The 26,552-nt window shown below is 50.3% G+C and overlaps 9 protein-coding genes across 9 annotated transcripts; 6 read left to right on the top strand and 3 right to left on the bottom strand.

The window, feature by feature from the left end:
* Positions 1–1,760: 1,760 nt before the first annotated feature.
* Positions 1,761–3,368, top strand: CTRU02_206052 (uncharacterized protein; the record flags this gene model as incomplete). Its single annotated transcript, XM_036728776.1, has 1 exon — positions 1,761–3,368. The coding sequence occupies one exon, from the start codon at positions 1,761–1,763 to the stop codon at positions 3,366–3,368; it is 1,608 nt and encodes a 535-aa protein (XP_036579664.1).
* Positions 3,369–3,539: 171 nt separating this feature from the next.
* On the bottom strand, positions 3,540–5,473 carry CTRU02_206051 (ecdysoneless-like protein; the record flags this gene model as incomplete). Its single annotated transcript, XM_036728775.1, has 2 exons — positions 3,540–5,182; positions 5,236–5,473. The coding sequence occupies 2 exons, from the start codon at positions 5,471–5,473 to the stop codon at positions 3,540–3,542; spliced, it is 1,881 nt and encodes a 626-aa protein (XP_036579665.1).
* A 581-nt stretch (positions 5,474–6,054) lies between these two features.
* CTRU02_206050 (DNA repair protein) lies at positions 6,055–9,785 on the top strand (the record flags this gene model as incomplete). Its single annotated transcript, XM_036728777.1, has 4 exons — positions 6,055–6,156; positions 6,220–9,501; positions 9,567–9,667; positions 9,752–9,785. The coding sequence occupies 4 exons, from the start codon at positions 6,055–6,057 to the stop codon at positions 9,783–9,785; spliced, it is 3,519 nt and encodes a 1,172-aa protein (XP_036579666.1).
* Positions 9,786–10,084: 299 nt separating this feature from the next.
* On the bottom strand, positions 10,085–10,920 carry CTRU02_206049 (rpsU-divergently transcribed protein; the record flags this gene model as incomplete). The annotated part of the gene is made up of 2 exons (XM_036728778.1): positions 10,085–10,417; positions 10,483–10,920. The coding sequence occupies 2 exons, from the start codon at positions 10,918–10,920 to the stop codon at positions 10,085–10,087; spliced, it is 771 nt and encodes a 256-aa protein (XP_036579667.1).
* Positions 10,921–15,787: 4,867 nt separating this feature from the next.
* Positions 15,788–16,168, top strand: CTRU02_206048 (RNP domain-containing protein; the record flags this gene model as incomplete). Its single annotated transcript, XM_070204655.1, has 2 exons — positions 15,788–15,992; positions 16,098–16,168. 2 exons carry the CDS (start codon positions 15,788–15,790, stop codon positions 16,166–16,168), a joined length of 276 nt encoding a protein of 91 aa, XP_070061759.1.
* A 229-nt stretch (positions 16,169–16,397) lies between these two features.
* On the top strand, positions 16,398–17,304 carry CTRU02_206047 (RNP domain-containing protein; the record flags this gene model as incomplete). The annotated part of the gene is made up of 4 exons (XM_036728779.2): positions 16,398–16,424; positions 16,488–16,643; positions 16,710–16,761; positions 16,844–17,304. 4 exons carry the CDS (start codon positions 16,398–16,400, stop codon positions 17,302–17,304), a joined length of 696 nt encoding a protein of 231 aa, XP_036579668.2.
* A 1,548-nt stretch (positions 17,305–18,852) lies between these two features.
* CTRU02_206046 (uncharacterized protein) lies at positions 18,853–19,221 on the top strand (the record flags this gene model as incomplete). Its single annotated transcript, XM_036728781.1, has 1 exon — positions 18,853–19,221. One exon carries the CDS (start codon positions 18,853–18,855, stop codon positions 19,219–19,221), a length of 369 nt encoding a protein of 122 aa, XP_036579669.1.
* A 356-nt stretch (positions 19,222–19,577) lies between these two features.
* On the bottom strand, positions 19,578–20,111 carry CTRU02_206045 (signal recognition particle 14kDa protein; the record flags this gene model as incomplete). Its single annotated transcript, XM_036728780.1, has 3 exons — positions 19,578–19,873; positions 19,934–20,012; positions 20,085–20,111. The coding sequence occupies 3 exons, from the start codon at positions 20,109–20,111 to the stop codon at positions 19,578–19,580; spliced, it is 402 nt and encodes a 133-aa protein (XP_036579670.1).
* A 526-nt stretch (positions 20,112–20,637) lies between these two features.
* CTRU02_206044 (dihydrolipoyl mitochondrial precursor) lies at positions 20,638–26,018 on the top strand (the record flags this gene model as incomplete). The annotated part of the gene is made up of 5 exons (XM_070204654.1): positions 20,638–23,231; positions 24,332–24,396; positions 24,487–24,566; positions 24,638–25,342; positions 25,401–26,018. 5 exons carry the CDS (start codon positions 20,638–20,640, stop codon positions 26,016–26,018), a joined length of 4,062 nt encoding a protein of 1,353 aa, XP_070061758.1.
* Between the last annotated feature and the right edge of the window lie 534 nt (positions 26,019–26,552).

Raw genomic sequence — 26,552 nt, 5'->3', positions numbered from 1 at the left:
GTGGGGCAGCCCCGTTGGTGACGCTAAGCCCTATTGCGTTAAATTTGACGAGTCTCCAGAGCCGACAGCAGGTCGAAATGTTCTAGGGAGCTTCCACGAGGCAGTCATGCCAAGGAAGGGTAGGAATTGGGATGGGAAGACTGGGATTGGATGGTTGATCAGAGTCCTGCACACGCATGCAAATTGAGCCTTTTGCATTGCGCTGCAACTTCATGCTGAAGGCTCAGGCTTGTGAGAAGCAGGCCTGTCAACAAAATTCGGCACTGGACGCAAGGCGTAAGAGGAGACGCCATTTCGATGACTGAATATCATCCATCACCACTGAACTTTCAATTGCAGATTCAGGTCGAAACGAATTGCGCCTCGAGGCATGGGGTGAGGGCCATGCGCCTGGAACAGTCGATGACCGCCCCAAGTTCGTGGGCGGAATCTGAGCTCCACTAGACTCGCTTAATGACATCCAATCACCAAATCCCCGGCTCGCTTCTCGATGCGCGTACTAACCACGGCTAGAAGAAGTAGTGGGCCCTGTTGGGGTCCCCTGTTCTCCAAAGGTCCCTTGCTTGCTCAGCTTTTAGCGCACTGGAGACCGGAGCATATCCGTACAGAACTGACAAGGAGAGCTCACTAGAATTACTCTTCAGAATGCATTACTTCACATACCCGCACATGGCTGCATCGCATTGCTCTCCTGCTCTTATGGAGATTGTACGGAATGATCGTAAGCCTGGCATTCTGATTCACCCTATCCCAAGCTTTTTCGCTTGAGTTGACCTCAAGTAGCACACGTCGCTGTCTCTGACTGGCAACTTGGGATGATCAGGGATGTCAACCCACTTCTATTTGACCTACACTGTCCCTCCTTTTAAGCAAAGGCCTTCATTGGCTTCGGGTTAGGTTATGCCCGTTCGCTCAGCTTATCTGGCCTCGGACATCCCTTAGCGTTCTGTTTCTCGCTTGGCCGCAGTTTCTGGGCACTCATTGAACGCCTCCTCACCCCAATGTCTCTCCTTGCACAACGCCTCGCCCGTCACCAACAGGCAGTCTACTTTCCCAAGCCGGCTGGCTGGTGCTCCTTCTCGCCTGTTGCGGCTTCTTATTAGCTGATCTGACTGCTCCTAGATGATGACCTGCCCTTTCTCAAGGGCACCACTTAATTCCTTGCCCACGCCACATGCATCCTCATAGTCCTAGAGAGCCTAGGTAGAATGCAATGGGCACACTGTACCTTGCGTTGCTCGTTTAAAGTTGTAGAGACACGCCCATTCCGTACCGAGCTGCCGTCACCGCCGCATCCACTCTACTAAGTCAAGGAAGTATCATCACCACGCTCTTGCCGTTGGACAAGGTTCCTTCAACTACATCCACTTACAGCTCCCATTAATCAACTCCCATATTGCTCGGCCTTAGCCTGCCGAATGTGCTGACCGCTTATATTCCCTGCACCGTCATGCGCTTCGCATTCCTTCACTAGTTTCCCGTTAAAGCGTCCGTCCTCTTCTTGCTGGCCTATAATCCCCGACTTCCGGTCCGTATGCCACTTTGCTCACTCTCTCAAACTCTCCTCGCCAGGAAGCAGCTGTTATTGGCAGTCCTTCAGAATCCTGGCATGCTGATGACATTTCTCGTTGGACCCACAGCCCAACTCTTCACACGACCTTAAGCATTACTGACTTGGATAGCTTGCCGTCATCTCAATCCCTCCGTGTGCCGGGGTTCAAGGCATTGCTATATCTAGCGCTTTCCACCCACCCTTCCACATGGCTTCTCATCTGTATGACCAGCTTCACGGCCCAATGTCACCTTGCATACGACTCGCACACCAGGACGTTTCTCAGATCTGCATTCTCCCGTCCGTCACTCATAGACCTGCCATCGAGCAGAACACGTTTCATACTCCTACATCAGCGAATCCTACACGCATACCGCCACCAGCAAAGCCCATGCAGGCCGTTATAAGTCATCTGGTACCCCAGGCCACAATCCAACATGTCCAGGCCATGTCTTCTGTCCATTGCCAACGTGCCTATGGAGTCCAAATCTCTGATGGTACGAGTCTTGTTCTCGTTGCACCTCCACCGCCGATGGTTAAGCTCCTCCGATCGGAACGGGCCTCTGTTGTTTCGGAGGCGGCAATCTTAAGATGGCTAGCAAAAATTACCATCGATCAGCCTCTCCTTCAGGATTGGGCCCGGAAACCAGAAGTCGCCCTGGGTGTTGATGCAGCTTTGGGCAGTGAGGGGGCAGACTTGGATAAGTCTATTGGCGGTGCAGCTGAGGACTTGCAACCTTTCCTCCCCAAGCTCATAGCACACACTGTCGCTTCCAACGAAGCAGGCCGCGAATTCAACCTCATGCGGCCTACACTAGGAGTTCCAATTCCCGAGCTCAATCCACCCCTCTCACTGTCCGAGCGTAAGACAATCGATTTTCAAACAGGGCAGCTGTACAGAAAACTGTGTAAACTCGTTTCGCCAACAGGTCGGTTCGGTCCAGCGTATGCTGTCCTGCCACTCGCGACGTGTCCTACACCTGATGCGACTCGGCCTGCCAGGCGAGATGTGAACACAAGCCTGGTGGAGTCACGAGGTGTTCAGTCGTGGTCGATGGCCTTTCATTCAATGCTGGAGGCAGTTCTACGTGACGGCGAAGACATGCAAGTCATGCTAGGATACAGTTCCATTCGCCGGCACTTTAAGCGATTTCGATACACCTTGGACGATGTGACGACGCCTCGCCTAGTAGCCGTGGACGCTGGAAAGGATCTCAATACCCTCGTGGTAAGAAAAGTGCGCCGAAAGAGCACTGGGTCACCAGTCAGCAGCAGGCGACAGACCGCTGAGGAAGACCAGTGCCGAACCCATGTTAAGCGGGACAGCGACGACAGCGAATCTGAACTTCACGACAGCGAATCTGAACTTCACCAAGACGAACATATTGCACCCTACAACCAAAGCAACACGATAATGAGCGGTATGAAGGACTGGAGCAACTTTGTCTTTGGAGACCCCCTTTTTGCCGTCAACTTCTGTAGTGGTCCTAGCAGTGAGTTTCTGTTGGGCTTCAACGGCACCTCGCCAAATCAGGAAAGCTCGGCGATATTTTCATCGGATATCATTGAGGACAAAGAAAACGCTCACGTTCGCCTGCTTCTGTACGAATGCTATCACACCGTCACTTACATTGCCAGGGAGTTCTTCCGGCCGCGAAAGGACGGTACTGGCCGAGAGCTAGAGGCTCGGAAGACATTGAACAAGATACTAGCGCAGTTAGATGCGATGGATAGTGTTGATGACCAGAGAGGAAGAAGACCCAGCGGCGAGACAAGCCCTGCGAAACGCTCAAGAAGCGGCGACAAGGACAAATGAACCGGACATTTGGTTGTCTGTAACGATCTGATGAATTGGGCATATTACTTGGGGTACACAAAGTTACACTCAGCATAAAACACGGCATGTTTATGGAGCGTCATTGAACGCAATGCAGACGGAATGTAGCGCTTATTCCTGGAATGCCGAACCTTCAGCATATTGCCCTCATCATATGCTCTCACCTCTCGCGGTGTGGCCATTGTCCTCATCACGCGGAAGTTGTAGCCCCATCATGCCCAAAATATTGCCTGCTGGGCCTGGCAAGCCTGCCTGACCTTTGAAACTCTCTAGTAAGTTCTTGGCCAAATTATAATCAATATCGACATCTTTGTCCTCCCAATCCCCTTCATCGTTTTCGTCGTAGTCGTCGTCATCATGGTTTGTTGGGTTGCCGGGACTGCTGCCTTCTGCAGTCCTGGTGTTGCCCGTACCGGGGGCGGTCTTGCTCCCTGGCGCATCGAGCCTCAGGGCACCATGTTCTTTAAGCTCGGATTCCAACTGCGCGGCCAGGTTTTGGACTTCGCTAAGACATGGCTCATCTTCCACATCATCTGCTCTTCTTAAACTCCCAGCCTGACCCAAGATGGGCGGCGTCTTGACAGTATCTCGGGTCGATCCAAGCCCGGCCGGGGCAAGTCCCATCATTTCTCTCATCATGCGAGAAAATTCCACCTCATCAAAGCTGACCTCTTTATCTTCGTCATCGTCTTCTTCGATACTACCATTGTCACTGTCATCGTCGTTGTCGACGTCCATTTCGTCTACCTCAGCCCCATCAAGGCCCGCTTTTTCATCGTTCAAGAATGCTTCGAACCGAGAAACAATTTTTCGCAGGTCCGCTTGCGTTGTAGCGTCTCCGAAGCCGGTACTGGACTCTTCATGCCTGCCTGTACGATTTCCAAGTAGTTCCTGCTCGAAGTCTTCGTAGCGGATGTCCATCCATGACTCGTCGTCATCCCGTCGCGCATCCTTCCAGGCGTTGATCTCAATATCACTTGGCAGCACCGAGTCCCCGTCTTCATGTAAATCTTCGACAATAATGGCTGCCTCTCGAGCTTGGCGACTATCGGTCTTGTCGATGGCATTCAGCATCATTTCGAACCCACAGGCGAGCTTCATTCCCATCTCCAAGCGGATTTTCTCCTTATCCTTTGCATGCTGGACAAGATCCACCCACGGGGCCGGCGGTTCAAATTGTTGTGATCGGAGTTGAGCAAATAAAACTCTAGTGAACCTTACACTAAGAGTGACAAGATCCCTTGGGGGAAACCGGAGGGCGCCAGGCTTGCTAAAGAGCGGTTTTACATCCGCCCTGTCGCGCAGATAAAAACACTCCACAGCTGGAGCAACTGCCTTTGGAGATTGATGGAGAACATGGGCCAGTCTTCGTGGGATTGTTACCAGAGAATGGTGCAAAGACTTTTGTATCTGGCCAGGGTATTTTTCCAGTCGATAGAAAGCCTCAGCCTCGATGAACTCGGAATGAATGAGGGAGTCGGCGCCCTTTCTAATGGCGCTTACGGCATCTGTCAATGTAAGGAGCCTCAAGTTGGGGGCAAGTGAACTATGATTAACGGGAATGACGCGAAGGCGGCCGTTGTTAATCCATACCCGGTATTGGTCAATTTCTGGGCTCAACCATTTTGGTAGCACATTGGCTGCCTCAACCAAGAGGAACTCCCCGTCGCTATCAGCAATACGTATCCAAGCCGCCGGATGAGATTTGGAAAATTCCCTGAGGATGAATACTATCAACCACTCGTCCTCAATTGCATCCCCATAATCAGAAATTCCCCGCAGGTAAGCAAGGCCTGGTATGAATCAATTACTAGAAACCAGAGAAGCATTTAACTTGACAACTGACCTTGATCGGTTATTACCTCAAGTTCGAGGGAACTTCTTTGCCATATATAATCCTTAGTCAACTGGGCCGTAAGTTGCAGGACCGTCTTGCGCAGCTCTTCGAGCCGCGACAGTTGTCTCCTTGAATCAAATTGGGTCTCAGAATCCACAAGAAATATACAATACTCCACGAAATTCTCTGGGAGAGTCTTCTCGATGCCCCCAGGTATGTATTGTTTGTCTTGGAAAAACTCTGTCATGATTTTATGATATTTCTTTCGTAGTTGCCGGATGATTGTATATTTTGATGGAGGTGGAAGCTGAAGCTTTACCCTCCTTTTTCTTAATTGGTATTGTGTAAGGAGGGCTAGTCTCGATTGCTCCCCCCACCCGGTTTGAGGAACACTGGCGTTCACAATCAGCTAAGTGTTAAGCCAAATGTAGAACGCTTGGTGGATTTTTGTTTTTGTTTTCTTCTTCGGTGAAGAAGTGTATTGAATAGCATAGGGGGCGGAATCATCTACTGTAAGAAAGGCCGGTCTTCAGTTTGAGGTGTGCCACTTATGTACTGAAGCACGTGATGGAATGGAAGGCAGAAGTGCTCCGGACGGCACTTAAGAGTTTACCTACGCCACCCCCACTAGCATTAAACACAGGCGCGAATCCCTGTCTTGTCTACTCGCGTCGCACGCGCTACGCCAACGGCTTCCACTACTCTGCTCAATCATCGAGAAACCTTCTTCACGCGAGATGTCTGTATTTCTCTGAAAGCCTACTTCATCATATCATATAACAACGAAAAGGCAAGTGTTGTCACTCGCCTTTTGCTCATATATTCGATATGGCCCCTACGAAACGGTCGCGTTCCGCACTTGGAACTGAGACAACTGAAGACATATTAGACGTACAGCAAGCAAAATCACGCCTCAGCCAGAATACCTTTGTATGTGATGCATGAACTGTTATTTTCAATCTGCTGAAAGCTGGCTGATATGGTAGATACTAGCCCAAACGGATTCGATTATCACACTCCACCCAGACGAAGCAGGCCAGCCCAGAAAGAGATCAGGGTCCCAGCTCGGACAGTGAGGCTGCTCCTGATGGCAACCACAGCGAACACGAGGACGAAATTGAAAAAGAAACTCGTGATAGCCCTCCTCGCACGCAGTACGAAATCGCTCGCGATGATGGTTTTAAGCACCTACAATACGAGGATCAGGACGACCAGCGCGCCACACAGAAGATCAAGAGCCGCCCTCAACGCATAGGGGAGAATCACGCAGCCGAGAATGGTATCATAGAGAGTATCGAATGCATAAACTTCATGTGTCACGAACGCCTCTTCGTGGAGCTGGGTCCTCTAATCAACTTCGTTGTTGGCGAGAACGGAAGCGGCAAAAGTGCCGTCCTTACTGCCCTCACCTTGTGCCTTGGTGGCAAAGCCAGCTCTACTAACAGAGGCGGGAGCTTGAAGAGTTTCATCAAAGAAGGCCGCGAAAATTCTGTCATTGTTGTGAGGATAAAGAACCAGGGCGTTGACGCGTATCAACCTGACGTCTACGGCAACACTATTAGGGTTGAAAGACATTTTTCCAGGTCTGGTGCAAGTGGTTTCAAGCTTAAAAGCGTGACGGGTAAGACCATTTCGACGAAGAAAGCCGATGTCGACGAAATTTCGGAGTACTGGGCCCTCCAGGTCGACAACCCTCTCAACGTTCTATCTCAAGACAATGCGCGCCAGTTCTTGAACTCGTCATCAGCTTCGATGAAGTACAAATTCTTCGTACGAGGCGTGCAACTTGAACAGCTCGATAACGACTATAAGCTTCTAACGGAAATTTTAGACAGCCACGAAGCGAAACTGCCAAGCCTCGAGGAGCATGTTCGACGTGTAGAACGCGAATACTCCGAGGCTCAGAAGCTCAGGGACATTGCTCAAAAAAACGAAGAGATGAGAAAGACGTACCGTCGTCTTCGGAACCAGCTTTACTGGTCTCAAGTGACTGAGCAAGAAGACCTCCTCCAACAATGTGATCATCGTGTCGTGTCGTTAAATGAGATGGTGGCCGAGACTGAAGCAGCTATTGAAAAAAAATCTCAGACCCTGCTTCAGCGTGATGAGCAGCTAGCGTGTGCTCAGGCATCAGTCGAGACCAAGACCCTGGAGGCGGCTACAGTTCACGAGGAAGCTGATGCTGCCAAAACAGATTACGACGACGCAAAAATTGCGGTCATGGAATTACACCATCAGCTACGAGACGTGCAGCAGCGTCACAACAACGCAAAACAACAAGTCAAGGACTTCGAAAATAGAATTCAAGTCGAGGAACAACGGCTCGGCGCTTCCGCTGGCAGTGCTCGCCAAGAACAGGAGAAATTGTTAAACGAAGCGAAATCTGAAGAAGCCAATGTTAAAGAGCAAATTGAACAAGGGGAGAAAAGGCTCCCTAAGCTACGTGAAGAGGTTAAAATAGCTCGAGAATTCGAAGCTGCCGGCAAAGTCGACATCAACAAGAAGAGGGAAGAGATTTCGTTGGCTGAATCACGTTTACGGGGCCTCGAAAGGAACGGAGGATCCGCATGGGCTGCTTATGACAAAAACCTCCCCCACCTTCTTCAAGCTATCGAACAAGACAACGGTTTTGAAGAGAAACCTGTTGGGCCGATCGGGGCTTATCTCCAGCTCTTACAGCCCGCCTGGTCGTCTATCCTAGAGACCGTCTTGGGTGCCACATTGGACAGCTTCTTAGTCGCGAACAAAAGCGATCAGCAACGTCTTGCAAGGCTAATGCAGCGGGTTAACCTTAACCGTAGCCCCCCAATCATCATTGGCAAGCGATTGCCACCTAATGTGAACCTCAGGGAGCCAGATGAAGGTTTTGATACTGTCCTTCGCGTGCTCAAGTGCGACAATGACTGGGTGCGGAGTCAACTTATCGTGGCCCATTCAATTGACAGAATCATTCTTATAAGAGAGAGGCAAAGAGCCCAAGAGGTAATGTTGGGGAACTCGCCGCCACCGAATGTTCAAGTCTGTCTCACATTCCATGATGGTGCAAACAAACGCGGTCATGGCCTTCGAATTCAGGCCAAAGAGACGGGAGCAAACACAGCACCTATCAATGCCTTTAACAGACATCCCAGAATGAAATCAGACAGCGAGACTCAGGTCAAACTGCAAGGTGAAGTTTTAGCTCATCTGCGTGGCGACTTGCGGTCGTTAGAGGCAAATCAGCGGCGACTAGAACAGGCGTCCATAAAGTGTCAGTCCAACTTGGCCGCCCAGGAAACCGAAAATATGTCATTGGAACGGCAGCTGCTTAGAGCTCAAGCGAAGAGTGAAAGTGTTGCCACAGAACTTGATCAGTATGAAGGAGTTGATGGCAGACTTATTACTCTTAGGGAGGAACTTGACAAGTGCAAAGCCGAGAAAAACCATCAAGGCAACCAGTATGGCGAAATGCGCTTGCGACAGCAAGAGCTTAACAAAAAGGCCGAAGAATGCAAGGAAAAGTGGGACGATAAGAAGAGAAGACTGCGAGACTTCGATGCACAGTTGAACAAGCTGCGTGTTGGCGTTCAAAGGGCGGAGGATTTACGAAAGCTTGCGGTCATGGAAAAGAACCGTGCGTTTGAGGACCGTGATAATGCGATGGAAGATAAACGACGCGCAGAATCTAAGCGTGACCAACAGGCTGAAACTGTGGCCAGCTTTACCCAGCAAGCAATGGAGAAAGCCCCGAACCGGGTGTATATTGAGGAGGGCGAGACTCATAAGAGTATTGAATCTAAGTACGCTACCATTCACCAGCAACTGGAGAAAAGGGCTGAAAGACTTGGGGCATCGGACGATGAAATCAAGGAGCGGGCAGCGAAGGCTGAAGCCGCCTATGAAGCTGCCAAGCTACTATATCAAGGCCAACTAGAGGAACAGGCAGCAGGGAAGCTTAATTTGGAAGATCGTCTCAGCAGATGGCGGCTCTTTCAACGTCACATATCTGCACGAGCCCGTATTTGCTTCCAATATCTGCTAAGTGAGCGCGGCTTCAGGGGTAAACTCGCGATCGATCATCCACAACGAAGACTATCACTATTTGTGGAACCCGACGAGACACGAAAAGGTACTGGCGGCAGAAGTACGAAGACATTATCGGGAGGCGAGAAGTCATTCTCGTCTATTTGTATGCTATTAGCCATCTGGGAAGCTATGGGGTCGCCTCTGAGGTGCCTGGACGAATTCGACGTTTTCATGGACAACGTTAACCGCACTATCAGTACAAATATGTTGGTAAGTCATTCCATGACATCTACCTGCTCGTTCTCTTCTAATCGATGGGCTTTTTCTCTTCCTAGATCAATGCCGCACGGCGCTCGGTATCACGTCAGTACGTCATGATTACGCCAAATGCGATAGAAGGACGGGCTGCGCTCGACAAGGACGTGAAAATCATTCGGTGAGTTCAGTTCATCTCCCCGACAGGCTGTAGACGACTGATTTTGCTTTCATTGCCTTTCAAATGTGCTGACTCACCATTCAGCTTGACCGATCCTCGCCAGCGAACCTTGGTCTAATGTATATTTATGGCCTTCCAACGAATTGAGATTGTTTTGTTGCTGTTGGCGTTGGAGGCAACGCTTACCCGGTGAAGAGTAAGCGATAGCTGTTGTATTATATCCTAAGCTAGGAGTATGGCAGTCTTTTCGATTGGCTTGTTTAATGTGTTTTATTCTGTAACATTGTGGAAAAAGCGAACAAGTTGATGTACGAAGAAAGTTTACAACGAAGCTGTACATATAAAGACATTATTATACAACATCATCAACCGCATAGGTCTTAGTGATGCAGCCGCAGCGGCATCCTCAAGCCTCTGCTAGATTGGAAGACCTTTGCTTCTCAGAACATTCACACCAGCGCTGGCCGTGAACCCAACCCACTGTCCCATGGAGCCAAGTATACCGCTGACCTCGTTGATTTCAATCAGCCTTCGCCTAAGGAAGTCTCTCGTGTCTGTGAAGCCAGCTGACTTATCATTGGTCATGAACAGCTCGCTAGATGCGTAAATCATCGATAAGCTCGCGCGTTTGGTGTACCACGAGGGATCGACAGAGGTATCGCCAGCAAGAAACCATATTTCATCGGCTAGTTTGGCCAATTCCTTGAACGAGGCGGATGCATAGCTTGGCTGCGCCATGACAGCCAACGCCTGTAGCCAGCATTGTCAGCTTCCCTAAATAACGGGAAGGATATGGGAAGAAATTTGTACGGTACCTCTTGCCATCGGTCTATAACAGCTTCATTGCCCAGAAGCCGGTCCCACGTAAGACGCTGTACCCTCTCGAGAACACCACTTTCTGACTCCTTGTCGAATATTTCCTTGCTCCTGGCGGCTAGACTTTCGCGCCTTGTTACGAGATGGTAACGGATTAGGCTGAATGGGCCATCTGGCAGAATGCTGGTGCTGATGTCAAGGTATCCGGTATCCTTGGCACCGAGGGCTAAAGCCTTGTGGGAAAACCCATGATCGGGAACATGCTTATAAGCGGCAGATAAGAGTATCTCCTCGTTAGGGTTGAAAGTTGTAGACGGATCTGGGTTGTCGTAGGAATGGTAGGACCGGGTTTCTCGGCTGTTGATTAGGGAAGCTCTGTGGCAACGGCGCAAGGAGCGAAAAATCGATCCGGCTGCCGGACGGCAAGTAATAGACATGGCAGAGGACAGTGTAAAGCAGTTCTGTGACTACAGCCTTAATCTCAGGTAGACAAAATATAAATATTCAGCTACCAATGGTGACGACTTTTCCCACGCTGATCAGTCCCTGACCAATGCTTCAAAAAGGATGCGTCAAAAGGACGACCAACGGTAGCCTCGTTGGGAATGTGGTGCCAGTCCCAGTACGGATGATCCCGTGGCCCTTTTTTTTTTTTTTTTTACCCTCCCCATCTCCTCCCTCCTCGCTAACAGATACTCATATACGCACACATATACACCCGCGCTCTCTCTCTCTTGCTCTCTCGCTTCGGCGGTTCTCTGGGTACATGTGGAAAGGACCGTGAAAGATCTGGGTAAGTCATTACGCTGAATACTGGGAGCTAGTGCTGTCAATGGCTCGCCCAGTAGCTGTGAGGCCAAGGTTAGCTCTGCAACGCTAGATATGGCAAGGTTCTTTCGTTTTTGCCGAGCGCTGCCTTATAGAGCATCACGGTCCTGCCATTTTCTTTAATTTATCTTCAATGTGTGCTGTCAAGGCCGCCATCAAGGAAATAATGTGCCGTGCAGATTGCTGTTTCTATCCTGGACGGCAAAGCCAGGTCAAATAATTCGTGTATTGTCTGTCGAGCTATGGCCAGAACCGGCGATTTCTCTGCCAGACCCAGGCTCAAGCTGACTGAGAGGCCGCTTTTGTAGGTAACTACTCACAGAACTTAGGCTGTGGTCCCTTGACCTACGAGTCCAATGGCAACCACGGTTGTGGTCAAGAAAGCAAGAGGGATCGCTAGGCTGAATTTATCTTTTGGTCGGCACGCCTGGCTTGAATGTGCAGGAACTATGAGGCATATGAGGGATGCAGCGGCTTAATAGGATGGCGAAGAAGTCCTGCGTACCGATGCTTAGAACTTATCAGGGCAATGATAGGGGGCTTGGATACCAATCAAAACATGCTACATCGTCAGGTGATTGGGCTTCTCACTGTGTGATTGGGCCTAGTCACTGCATCCTTGCAGTGGGGCAATGGTCCGCAGTTGAGCTTTGAAATACATCAGCTATGGTGGGAGCAATTTGACCTGGGAATCGTTGGTCTTCAGTACTGTACCCCCGTCATCCCTTGGCTGGCAATACGCGCACGTATAGGATGGTGGGAGGGTGTTTGGTGCATTGGCATACATAGGGAATGCCTGTGTAGTATCCCTTGCGCTCTCCGGTGAGTGAGACAATGCCAGACACAGCACAACACAACAATGTCACACCGCAGGCGCCTGTCTGTATGCTTTCCCACTGTGCCTTCCCGAAGCACTCAGCACAGCCCGTGCCGTAAGGCAAAGGTGCCTTGGTTTCGCACACTCGGTATGACATCGGGAATTGTCCGGGGTCCAGGTTAGAAGGGTTCATGCCAGCTCTCTCCATGGACAAGGAAAATGAGGGACCTCAAGGTCCTCCCAACAGCCGCGAGACGTGTACGTCTGTCAAGACGCCTTATTTGTTAGTCAAAAGTTTCCAATGTATTGTGGTAACTTTATGGATACGACATTAGCCACCAAGGTCCTCAGGGTTACGAGTTCTGAACCCAGGCATCAAGGTGGGCTTGGGTTTGGGTGAAGGATGGGGGTAACTTAATGTCTAGTCATCAGGTGTACCATCGCACGCTCCACCCCTATTTGGTCTTACTCTAAGTATGCAGCACATCTAGACTAGACTGGAGGTTGGATGTACAAGGTTGAGCAGTTCCGTAAAAGGCGTTCCGTACATGGCGGCAGTGCAGATGATTGCTCATTCGTCATCTCATGCAAAGGTCGAGTTCCGCCTCTGCTGTGACTATTCACATTTCCTGCAGCTTGTCCCCCACACTTGCGGCTTGTCATTGGCCAATCGTCATACGCTACTGATGCGGCCATTTGATGCGCTCCTTGGTGCCTAGGCTCGTTTGTTTGTTTCGGGTGCCCGAATGTCTGGCTTCATTATGCCCCAGCCGGCTGGCAGGCTGATATCGTGATTTTTGATTTTTCCTTTTGGCTTTGTCTGCCTGGTCTGGCAGTGCAATACTTGCCGCTGGCATAGGGTTTGGTCCTTTTGTTCGTCTCCGTAACCAGGGGGGAAGTGACATGTGGCAGCCGCTTCGATATTCCGATGACTTCATTTCCACCCTCTCTCAGTAGTTACACTCCCGCCGCTGAGCTAGGTCCAGAAGTATAGTGTGGTTGACTGATTAGCACCGGCATCATCCACTGAACCTGGTTTTGGGATCGAATTGGGCTCTCCCTGCCCGCCCCATAGCATCCATCTGGTGCAGTCTCGTCGAGCACGTCACCTTTTGCATAGAGGCTCTGCTGGTTGTTATCATCCCGCTTCACTGGGTCCGGTCCAAGCTCCAGGAGCTTCCGTTTCGTTTCTCCGCCCCCCGCCCACCTCACTCGACCCGTCCTAGACATGCCCGCCCGCTCCCTCTCTCTCTCACACACAAAACACACACACACACACACACAAACGCTCCCCCTTTCAAAGGCCTGTCGTCGTGCCTGCTTTTGCGCTCACGTACCTGACCTTCGGCCTTACCTCATCTCATCTGTTATTGCCTTACCTAAGGTACCTTATTCCCTGCCTGTCTGACCCTTCCGCATACGCCTTCTTGCCGTCTGCGTCTGCATCTGCGCCTGCGTTTGCGCCTGCTCATCCCGTTCCTCCTCTTTTCCCCCTTCTGCCTTATTTGTCCACACACCAACCCAACGCGCACACGCGCGTCACATCACTTCGTATCGCATCACATCACAGCGGCAAGCAATCAATTCCTCGAGCTACTCGACTTCTTTTCTCTTGCCCCAATCGCACACGAGTCGTAGGTAGCCATGGGTAAGTCAATCTCTTTTTCATTTTCTCCTGCGCCGCAGTACGTCCTCGTGGACTGGTTACCTTACCTTACCTTGGATTGCAATGCCCGTCTTGTCCTTGCCCTTTCCTTCGTTCCTTTACCCAGTCTCCTCGTTCTCCTCCACAGTACCGCTGCCTCGTCTTCCTTGTCCTCCAGCCTCGCCTTACTTGGCTCTGGTCAAGCACGAGCACAACGTCCTGTTGCCTCACTCTTCACGCTCGAACCTGGCGCGTACATGGTGTCGTTGGATTTGACAAGCAATTTTCCTGGTTCATCTTATTTCCTTAGCTCAACTCTTTCCCCATCTCCGGGTCATCATCATCGTCATCCTAGTTTTCTCCCTCATTCAATCAGTTTTCCCGTCCTTACATCCAGCGTAGCGCTACTGCACATGCCTACCTATTTTTTTTTCCAGCCACTTGTACATTTCCCACTCCATGCTGCGTTCCCCGTCTTACCATATTGACCTTGCGTCCCAGTATGGCCCTGGGCATGGCGGGCATACTCCCCCCTACGCCCAACCAAACCACAAACCACTACCCATGCCCCCCATCCCCATCCACCCAGTCTGACATTCAGTGTCCATTCACTTACATCCATCAATCCGTCGTTATCACACATGCGTACATTCATGGTTGAGATACATGGTTGCGTACATATGTACCCTCGTACAGGAGCTCGATGACCACCCATCTGCTCTCTCCGTTCTTCCCTCCGTTTATCTCTATCCGTCCACCCCTCATCCCTCCCTTCCCTTGCCTTTCCCCTCTCCCCCGCCTACCCTCTGCCTTTCCCACCCCTCTCTCAACTTGTCGTTTACTTCCATCCCCGAAGAGGTACCTCCGTACCCCCGTACCTTCCTGTCTTCATCCCTCTCCTACATCCATCCATCCATCCATCATTTACTGGTCCTTGCCTGCAAACCTCTAGCCAGGTGAACAAGGAAGGTACCGCAGCGCTGTGCCTTAAGTAGCTGCATGTCCTTCCAGACCTTCTCCACTATGCACACGTTCCCGTATCCAGACCCGTACCGTGCCTCTACTACCCCCCTTCGCCGTTCTTTTGCGCCTGCCCACCCTTCCAGTTATCCAAATATCGACCGCTGGTACCCTTTTATCCATCCTTTCCTGTTCACTTTTTGCGTTTTCCTACTTTTCTCTTGCACACACTTCCAGACTTCCAAGCTTCGGCTTCTAACTGACCTGATTTTTCGTAGCTGACTCTGTCGACACTTATCGACCTGTAAGTTTTCATCTTTCCCTTTTCCCAACATCATCAAGGGCAACCTTTTGGGGCTCGCCCTCGAGCCTCGCAACATAGTTGCATACTGGCGGCGCTTGTCTGTGCTCCCAAGGCCCCCTACCATTACCTTCAACTGCCTACCTGCCTGTCTATCTTACCCTGGCGAAGTCGCTGTCCTGTTCTCTGGCACCTCCAGTAGCAGCATTCCTGTTTGTTGAGCTTTCATTCCTCGTCTGGCTGGAAAGGACGCGACAGCTCGGACGTGGGAGGTAGTGCCTGGCACCGGTCTCTCCACTGTCCTTTCTCGAACCACTAAGGCGGTATGTCCTTAGGCAAGCCTTGTGATTCCTGTCCTCTTCAAATGCAGCGAGCATACTGAACGCGACGCATTATAACGCCGCTTATTCCTATTCCTCCGGATTATCATCCATATGTCACTCCCTACCCAAACCTTTCTTCATGTTAAATTCCACACCTCATTATTGGACCCCTTCACTTTTCTCAATCCAGCCCGTCTGCTTCAAAGCGACACTTGTCTTTTTTCCAAAAAAGCCCTGAGTGAATTCCTTCCCAATTCACTGGCTGTCCATGGCGGCGCTCGTCGCTAATCTTTATCAGCGGGAGAGATCTCGATCCCCTCGACGCGGCCGTTCACGCAGCCCCAATCGTGCCTCAAGACGTCGCTCATTCTCCCCTCGGAGCCGATCCCGCAGTAGAGACGAGTACCGTGGAAGAAGAGACCGTTCCCCCATGACTGGAACCGGAGCTCCATCTGGAGGATCTAGTACTGGCTACGCTGGGGCGCCTCAACATAGGTCGTACGAGGAGCGCGCAGCCGCTAGAGAACAAATGATGAGCAACATTCGCGAGACGTCGCAACAGGACCGTCGTGTTTACGTCGGTAATCTATCGTACGACGTCAAATGGCATCATCTCAAGGATTTTATGCGACAGGGTGAGTTCTTCGCCTCAACCTAACTTACTAAAAAGATGGCCGTCGTCATCAACAACAAGTGCACTGTCGGCTTTCGTGATCGAACGAGCTGACTAGTTCATGCAGCGGGAGAGGTTCTCTTTGCCGACGTGCTATTACTTCCAAACGGAATGTCGAAGGTGGGCGTCTACACGTAGTCTATGGCTGGCTTTCTTTTGTGGTCTCTTCCCTCTGGCTATTGATGGAATCGTTGGATTGACGGGTTGGGACGCGTGTCCACGGGTCTATGTAGGGATGCGGGTAAGTCGTCAGCCCTTGTTGGCAGAGGTACAGATCAATGGCGCTAACAGAAGATCCAGAATTGTGGAATATGCGACACGGGAGCAAGCCCAGAACGCTGTGGCAACGCTCAGCAACCAGAATCTTATGGGCCGACTTGTCTACGTTCGAGAGGTTAGTAACACAACAGTATTCATTGACGGTGAAGGACGTGGGCTGATCTCTACTCTTGCTTAGGATCGTGAGGCTGAACCTCGCTTCATCGGCGCCACGGCCAACCGCGGCGGCTTTGGCGGTGGCGGAATGAATCCCGGTGGCTTTGGTGGCGGCGGTGGTGGCGGCGGCGGCGGCGGCTATAACGCTGGCGGCAGTCGTCAGATCTATGTGGCCAACGTTTGTCCTATCCCAACCTTATCACGGCCGTGTATGTGATAATGTTATGGCTAACGTGGTATCTAGCTTCCCTATACTGTGGGCTGGCAAGATCTCAAGGATCTTTTCAGGCAAGCTGGTAAGTTGAGAAACAGTTCCGCAATCTTATAAGCTGCCTTTCATTTCCCCGTTATTTTTGGTAACTCACATGGTGAATTTAGCTCGCAATGGAGTTGTTATCCGTGCCGATGTTCATCTGGGCCCCGATGGTCGCCCGAAGGGATCCGGAATAGTAGTTTTCGAAAACCCTGACGATGCTCGCAACGCTATTCAGCAATTCAATGGTTACGACTGGCAGGGTCGATTGCTTGAAGTTCGCGAAGATAGATTTGCCGGTGCTGGAGGCCCCATGGGCTTCGGTGGCCGTGGCGGTTTCGGTGGAATGCGAGGTGGCTTTGGCGGTGGCGGCGGCTATGGCCGTGGCGGTTTCGGCGGTGGTCGCGGTGGTTTCGGCGGCGGCGGCTATGGCCGCGGCGGCTTCGGAGGAGGAGGCGGCGGCGGCGGCGGCTTTGACGCTGGCAACGCACCTTCCGTCCCCCCAAACCCATTTACTGATTTCGCCACGGCTGGAACTGATAGGAGTGAGACCATCTATGTTCGTAATGTAAGTCGGGTCCGTTGAGGAAATGCTGTTGATAACCGAATTGCTGACAACAGTAAAGCTGCCGTGGTCCACCAGCAACGAGGATCTTGTTGAACTCTTTACCACTATCGGAAAGGTTGAACAGGCCGAAATTCAATACGAGCCTAGCGGTCGCTCGCGTGGTACCGGCGTGGTTCGCTTTGACTCAGCAGATACCGCGGAAACAGCGATTGCCAAATTCCAAGGCTACCAGTACGGCGGCCGTCCTCTTGGTCTTAGCTTCGTCCGATACCTGAATGCGGCAACCGGTGGTGATACTGTTATGGAGACGGATGCCCACGGTGGCCTGACGCAAGACCAAATCATGTAGTGTCGACCCAGATCTGGCAAGTGGTGAGCTTTACTTGACACTTGTCACTATTGGCTCAATGGGCATGGCACGACGTGGATTGGCATTCCCATCTGCAATTTGGTTCAAGCTGGGATGGGTCCCGAGGACAACTTCGGTTAAGGAACAACCAACAAATCATTCTTGTACTCACTCCATGCAGCAGTCTGCACTCTCCTTATAACATGTTTTTTTTTTTTCCGGTTTTGCTGCGGCAAGTTTTCTCTTCATCAATGCAATCCAGAACTTCTAGGCGGCATGAGTTGGTTGATATTGGTCATACCCTTTGCTTTGGGGGCAAAATTAACACCACTTCCACTGTCATACGATGATTGCTTCAGGTGGTGTTCTCAGAGCCATTTGCTACTTGGTCTGGTCGCCACAGACTAGATCGCCCAGCTTGGCATCCATCCCAGTACTCTACATTGACTTGTCTCGAGATGTTGACTTTCGTGAGGACGTAGGTAGAGGGCTCTACCTAGAGTGTATTTTGATCATCATCTGCTGAACTTCTCATGCGGTGGTAGTAGCAGAAGATCCTGAATCAGAACGGGCGACGGCAACTTGGTGATTGCGTGTGACAGTATATCGTAGAGGTGACAGGCAACAGGTTGTCAAGTTATTGACAACTCTCCAAGCACCGTGCCGTGCTTTGTCATTTCACGAATTGTCGAGGTTCATGACTCAAATGTCGAAGCGATGTTTAATGGTTAAAGTCCCGTCTGGTAATGCAAGTATCAGGGTCAAACACGATTTTGCACCAATACATTATTGCATGAACAAGGCATTTGACTCAAAGTGTTGATCTACCAATCTTATTTATGAACAGAGTGTTGGTACAATGTTTCTACTGATTGCTGCGACTCTTGTGTAGCCTCCTGGGCAAGTGTGAGATTGGTCATTTTAACATATCATCACCTGCGGTCATCTCTACTGCAATACAACGTCGTCCGATCTGGCTGACAAGTTTTAGGGTGAGAAGTATGGCATTGGACAGAAGTATGGCATTGGACATTGCTGTCATTATGGCAAACTTGCAACTTACAACCTATGTGTCATTGAAACTGTGGTCCTGTTTGCTGCGAAATCAGAAACGCGAACCCTGTGTGAGCGTATATATGGGTATCAGTTCAGCTTTGCTTTTGCCTGACCAAGAACAACTCCTAGCTTTATTGTTGCCAATTAACCACCCAAAGCTGATGTGCGAACTTCATCTTCACAAATGTACAAGCTGCGGGGCGAGATGGCAGAGCCACAGAAAACTGCCGAGCTGCGAAACCAGTGACCCGACCCTCAGATGTCCGAAGCGTCTATGCATGTACGTTGGGATCCCTGAAAATCCGAGAAGCAGTGAATGCCAAGTATGCGCATTCGTCAGAGAAGCACTAGACGAGTTTGGGTACGATGATGCGTCTATTCTCACGGGCGATGGGGGGCAATGTGCTGCTTCGAATACCTCTCAGCCAATTTTCTTGATGAGAAGTCGAATTGCAGCCAGGCAAGTCGGGGCAGGGGATACTTCCGATGGGCAATGGATCAAGAGTGGGGACTATACCGGCTGCGATTAAAGACGGTGAAGGTTTGAGCCTGGATATCACGCCTAGAACGCAAGCGCAACTGATGCATTGGCTAATATAGAAAGTATGCTCGTCATAAACGAATGGTTCTCGGCAACAGCTTTTTAGCCATCGGCAGCCATGCATCGGTCGAGGATAGATGAGCCTTTATTTACAGCTGGACGCTTTCAAAGTAAAATGACTTGCACCCATCCATCTGCGGCGCTTCCACGCCTAGTTCCTTGACCGGCTGAATTGTGACTGCGTTGGCAGCGTACACTCGCAACGAAAGTGCTCAATGGACGACGGCTCGTCTGCACCACAAGATCCTTACACTATGTTATTTTCAACACCATGACCGTCACTTATCAGGTTGAAGTGGTTGCTGTGGCTGTCCCCTTCTTCTTCCGGGCTTTGGCCTTCTTCTTGCTCCTATCTCTGGGCTTCAAAGCCGACATGCCAGCTTTGCAGATATCGGCGTAGCGTGTGAAGAAGCCGTCCAGAACATCTACCTCGACAACAGTGGAAAGCTTCGTCTTAGAAGCCCTGTTCTTCTTCGACTTTCCGTTGGTAGCACGAACGAGAATGGGTAGCGGCTTCGCAGGATGGAGGTCAGGGAACGGGTCTGTAGCTGTTGGGGAAGTAACATCTTGGTTGTAGGATACTGAGAACGTAGCGGTCAGCCTTATGATTAGTCTTGGCCGGTAGATGCAGGTCGGCATACATCTCTTCTGGACAAGGAAGACAGAGCCCTTTCCCTTGCCCCTACGCTGCTCGAAGAGTTTGGCTAGCTCGCCGAAGAACTATTTGAGCTTAGGTCAGCACTGTTTCTTGAGATAGGCGTTCAGGTGAGCTTGTCAAAGGGAGCGACTTGCCTCGTCGTGGCTCAAATGACCTGTCATGGTCTGAGTTGGTTTTACGCTGACTGGTTGGAGCCAAATTTAACGAGATACTCCTGTATTGTTTGTCAATGTTCCCATGACGGCAGCTGGGGGACCGTGGATGTACAAGGGAGACGAGAGTTGGACAATTAGCACCCCGCTAAGTTGGTTATCCACCATTCTGGCTTGATTTTCTTTGGCAGGTTCCTTGAGGTATACGCTGCAGTGTCTTCCGTGCAAAAGTACTTTGAACTACTGCCAGCGCCAGCACAAGCTCAGCCAACAATATAGCCCCAAAGCTCGCTGGAGTATGTATCTGTTATCGGCTTATCGATGCCTAGGCCCATTAAAAAGTTTCCCGCCTTCAACAAACAGAACGAAACTTCTGAACTTGGGGCTGGCGTGCCACTTGTTCGTCTCTTTCTCAATTTCTGCCACTACGATCTGTTATTCAGCCCCCTCCAATATTTGGCTTGGGAATTTGAAGCTATCCCAAAATAGATCGATTTAGACATAACTCGCATCAAGTCCGTCATCACCAGCCGAAATGCCTCCCAAACCACTCGCCTTGCCCACGAGGCTTCTCCAAGAAATTGGTGCCCCAGATCAATCTGGTGCCTCTAGGTCTCGTGGAAGATGGAAATCCCAAGAACAAAATAGAAAGGACCGTCGCAAAGCTGAAAGACTATCAAAGAAACAACACCATAACCCAGCGCAGACAGACGTACGCAGGAACTACAACGGACCAGGGAAGGAATCTGACGAGGGCGACATTGATAGTGCTATTGTCAACGTCCATGAGTTGTCTTCTAAGCGTAATACCGCAAATCCGGCCCTGAAAAAGCGCAAGCGAGAAGCTTCCGAAGAGAGCGAGCGCACCGATACATCAAACCAAAAGCCTGCGCCTAAACAACTATCTCGTGCCATTCGTGAGAAGCTGGCCAAGGATGATGCCGAAATCGAGAAACTAGAGAGAAAGCTTGGGCTTAAAAAGGGTCGAAGATCACTTCCAAAGGCTTTTAAGGATGATGGGCTAGACAACTTGCTAGGCGGCCTAGGTGACAATAATGACTCGGATGAAGGAACCAGCCAGCAAAAAAACGAGGTCAAAGAGTGGCTTGCCAGAAAGCGAGGCAAAGCGACAGGTGGCCAAATTGAGGTCACAGGCCAGCCTGACAGCGAAGACGTTGACGCAATCAACGATGTGGGTGACGACCTACTGGGTTCGGACGACGGCTTCAGTGACTTGGAAGATGAGGACAAGAAGGTTAGGGTGGGGGGCCAAAGCAATCACTACAACAATGATGAAGATGGCGATGAACTTATCAGTTGTCTGAGCGACAGCGATTCTTTGCAAAGTTTCAAGTCGGTTGTAGAGGGGGCAACAACAACCCCGATACGGGCCCGGGAAAATCCATACCTACCACCAGTAATTGTTGGTAGCCAATCCTCCAAGTACATCCCGCCATCAATGCGCGCCAGGTCTGGTGATGATGCCGACTTGGAGGCAAAGATTCGCAAAAGGCTACAGGGTCCCGTCAACAGAGTTGCCGAGGCAAACATGATTTCTATAGTAGGCGAAATCGAGAAGGTGTATCGTGACCATCCGAGGGGTTATACAAACAACATCTTAACAGGCCTGTTAATGGCGCAGATCTGCGATTCTACAAGCAAACCCGACACCCTACTGGTTCTGTCTGCTGGCTTCGTTGCGGCTATATATAAAGTCATCGGCATAGACTTTGCAGCACACTTCCTGACAACGTCTGTGGAGCGGTTTCAGGAGGAGAGAATCATAGCGATAGGGGCCGCCAAAGCACAACGAATCCCCACCAAAGAGACATCCAACTTAATCACAGTTCTGGCGGAGATGTACATATTCCGCGTCATCAGCAGCAATCTCATGTTCGATCTTGTACGACTCCTACTAGACGACCTCTCGGAACTGAATGCAGAGCTTCTGCTGCGGATCGTGCGTGTGGCTGGCCCCCAGTTACGCAAGGACGATCCACTAGCACTCAAGGACATTGTCAGCCTTATTCGTCCTGCGGTCGCCAAGATCGGCGAGGGCAACCTGACAATCCGGACAAAATTCATGATTGAAACTATTAGTGACCTCAAAAACAACAAGTTGAAGGCAGGTGCACAGGACCTAGTCATTCTGAACGAGCATGTAACACGCATGAGGAAACTGTTGGGTTCGCTTGACACGCAAAAGCTTAAGGCAACGGAACCTTTGCGAATAGGATTGAGGGATATCGAAAACGCTGACAAGACTGGCAAGTGGTGGCTGGTCGGGGCCAGCTGGGCCGGCTCAGGAGCTAAGCAAAGTGGTTCACAAGTGCTCACAACGTCTCTCGAGTCGGATCAGGACGGCAGCATCAATATCGACGAAAATGTTGCTATGATCGCCGATGTTGATGATCTGGTTGCTCCTGACTATGCCCAGCTTGCAAGAGAGCAAGGCATGAACACAGACGTTCGACGCGCCATCTTTATCGCACTTGTTGCAGCAGCTGATTACCAGGACGCATACATGCGGATCTTGAAGCTGCGGCTGAACAAGTACAATCGGCGCGAGGTACCTAACGTACTTATGCAGTGCTCTGGAGCACAGCAACACTATAACCCTTACTACACACTTGTGGCAAAGAAGTTTTGCGGAGACTCGCGAATCAAGTATGCCTTTCAGGACACCATCTGGACACTGTTCCGGAGACTAGGCGAGCCCTTGTTCGGAGAAGAACCAGAAGAAGAGGACGACGAGGCAGCAGATGACCGTCGCCTCATTAACACCGCCAAAATGGTAGGAAGCCTTGTTGCCGATGGCTCAGTAAGCCTTGGAATCCTTAGGGCACTTAACCTTGCTTATATCAAGGAGACTACAAGTTTGTTTGTGGAAGTGATGCTTATTAGCGTTCTTCAGGAATGCAGTCGGGCCAAGAACAAGACTTTGGAGCAGGCTCTGAGCGTGCCATTTGGCAGTAGGCTAGCCCCCGAGCTGTCGCGGAGCATCGGGTATTTCGTCAGGAGAAGGGTGCGAGATACCGACCTTGTTGATGGTAAAAAAGACGCCAAGAAGGTTAGACAAGCTTGCAAGATAGCTGAGGCCCTCCTTGCAAAGCCAGCACATGATATCGTGTAAGCAGGCAAGTCATTGATGAAGGAATATATTGGCGGTCAAGGGAGTAAGGAAGAGATAGGTGATAAGACTAGTAAATATTCTGTGACAATGTCCTGGAGACATATCTGCGAGCCCACAAAAGCACACTCATAACCTTTCCTGTGACCGCAACGATATCACCACAATATCCAAAATGTACCTATCAAGAATATTTAGCAGATTTTGCACCCACACAACCGACTCAGGCACCGGTTGGCTGCAAGGCATCTGAAGATTCCTTGCCAAATTGCATGTGGCCATCATGCTATTGGGAGAATGAGCGATAAGCCAGTTTGTCAAGCCTCAACTTGGTTGGTATCGGCCAGTTTCGGCATGGTGGTAGCAGCGACTTTTGAACGTTCATCCCGGGACGTCGGGCGGGCAGCGGCTACCTTGCCTCAACGCGGGAGATGACGGAAGAGAGCAGGGAGAACGTTGAGGACCACCTCCCGCTAGTGGATTGCATAAGCAGGGAATTTAGGGGCAAGGCGCCTGTGTATGGAGCACTATAAATGTGTTGTCAAGGGAAGGCTTCTCTACCGCGGCAGTCGATGTCACTCCCTTGGCGCTTATTGGCCTCTCGGGTGGCGCACAGTGCGACAGTTATGGGAGTATGGGTCTCCTACAGGTACCCAACGCGGTGGTTGCTTCTTCCCCCCTGCAGCTAATTGTCTGCCCGCTCGCCGGAAGTTACCTTCGAAAAATTCAAGCCCCCATCCCATGACCGACAAAGCTCCAGTTCGAGCCGAAGCTTGCCCAACACCATCCAGTCAATTCAACCATTCATCTACCTCATTCATCCACCTATCCACTCTTGTGCGAAGCATCGTCGCATTTTCTTTCTGTTACTCTTCTCCCCCTCCCCTTTTTTCGTAAGCTTGCTTTCGTGCTTCGTTTTCATTGATTATCGAATCATCCTCCGGTGTCAGCCGCAATCATGCTTTCCAGTCGATTGATACCTCGTTCCTTTGCCAAATCGGCTTTTAGGAAGCATACCTCGTAGGGCAATCCTTGCGCTCAGGTTGCGCGCTCTAGCAGTTGCAAAGAGTCTCATTGGAGCTAACATCATCCCTCTTAGATTGCCGGCCATCATTGCGCCCACTCAGCTTTCGAGATGGAGTCGTACCTATGCTTCCGCCTCTGGTGCGTCGAGCTTTCCATTGTCAATTCACCCTTGCAAAAATACTCAGTTTGGCCCCTAGCTAACCTAAGCTAATCACCTTGTGTTTGCAGAGGAAAAGGACTTGGTCATCATTGGTGGCGGTGTAGCTGGGTATGTCGCCGCTATTAAGGCTGGCCAGGAAGGCATGAAGGTAAAGCTCGTCGTCCGCCAGTATATGTCGATGGACGGTAATGGAACGGGGCCCTACTGACTGTATTCCAGGTTACCTGTATTGAAAAGCGAGGTACCTTAGGCGGTACATGCCTTAATGTCGGTTGCATTCCCTCCAAGGCCCTTCTTAACAACTCTCACCTCTACCACACCATCAAGCACGATACCAAGAACCGCGGTATTGACGTCGCGGACGTCAAGTTGAACCTGGAGCAGTTCATGAAGGCCAAGGACACTGCTGTCGGAGGTCTGACTAAGGGTGTCGAGTTCCTCTTCAAGAAAAATGGCGTCGAGTACATCAAGGGTGCCGGGTCTTTTGTTAGTGAGAACGAGATCAAGGTCGCGTTGAATGATGGTGGTGAAGCATCCGTTCGTGGCAAGAATATCCTGATCGCCACTGGTAGCGAGGCAACCCCCTTTCCTGGATTGGAGATCGATGAGAAGCGCGTTGTGACCAGCACTGGAGCCTTGGCCCTCGACAAGATTCCTGAGTCCCTGGTCGTCATTGGCGGCGGTATCATTGGCCTGGAGATGGCTTCTGTGTGGTCTCGCCTTGGGACTAAGGTGACCGTCGTTGAGTTTCTGAACCAGATTGGTGGTCCGGGAATGGACGCCGAGATTTCCAAGAACGCCCAGAAGATTCTGAAGAAGCAGGGAATCAACTTCAAGACTAGCACTAAGGTCTTGAGCGGCGACAAGAGCGGCGACAAGGTGAAGCTAGAGATCGACGCTGCCAAAGGCGGCAAGCCTGAAACTGTAAGCATTCACGTTTCTCGCTACCTTGCGGACAGGCTAACTTTAGTTCCACCGGCAGATTGACGCCGAGGTTGTTTTGGTTGCAATTGGGCGCAGGCCGTACACCGGAGGTCTTGGTCTTGAAAATATTGGTCTTGAACTGGACGAACGAGGACGGGTCATTATCGACTCTGAATACCGTACCAAAATACCCCACATCCGCTGCGTGGGTGATGCTACCTTCGGGCCCATGTTGGCACACAAGGCTGAAGAGGAGGCTGTGGCCGTTGTCGAGTACATAAAGAAAGGGTACGGCCACGTCAACTACGGAGTCATCCCTTCTGTCATGTACACCTATCCAGAAGTCGCTTGGGTCGGCCAGAGCGAGCAGGACCTCAAGTCCCAGAACATCCCTTACCGAACCGGTTCCTTTCCCTTTAGCGCCAACTCACGCGCTAAGACCAACATGGACACAGAGGGTATGGTCAAAATGCTTGCCGATCCAGAGACTGACAGGCTCTTGGGTGTCCACATTATTGGACCCAATGCAGGTGAGATGATTGCGGAGGCAACATTGGCCCTCGAGTACGGCGCGTCAAGTGAAGACATTGCTCGCACATGCCATGCTCACCCTACCCTTGCTGAAGCATTCAAGGAGGCTGCTATGGCCACCTACTCAAAGCCAATCCACATGTAAGGTTAAAGAGAGTAATATAGAATGCCGTACGGCGGATGGGTTCAGTATGTTGCGGTAAGGATGGGCAGATAACGTATGTACTTTATTTCTCATTGGGTAGCGGATAGATGTCTACACATGACGACTTATAATATAAGTATAGGTTATACTTATAAAGAGTATTATTACCGTGGAGGTTATTAAGAAAATCTAATAATATATATTATAGTATATAGTTTTATATACTACCTTTAGAAGATTATATTAGTAAGTATTTTACTTAGAAAAAATATTAAAATCTTTTACTAGTCTTAGATTTATTTATAGCTTATAAATAGATAGTACTTTATAATAATAATAGATTAAATTAAATAAGCTTAAAATAATAAATTTTCAAAACCTATAGTAATAGCTCTTATATATTAATATTATTTAATATATTATAAATATAATATTAATATAATTATTTCTATTATAGTATTAATTAAGTAACTATATTTTATTATTAGAAGTCTTAGTTAATAAAAGTATATAAATATAATTAGAAACAAGAAA

The sequence above is a fragment of the Colletotrichum truncatum genome (assembly GCF_014235925.2).
Source record: "Colletotrichum truncatum strain CMES1059 chromosome Unknown Contig_0003, whole genome shotgun sequence".
NCBI classification, from domain to species: domain Eukaryota; kingdom Fungi; phylum Ascomycota; class Sordariomycetes; order Glomerellales; family Glomerellaceae; genus Colletotrichum; species Colletotrichum truncatum.
The sequence above is the reverse complement of the archived record's forward strand: the minus strand, read 5'-3'. Positions and strand labels throughout refer to the sequence as shown.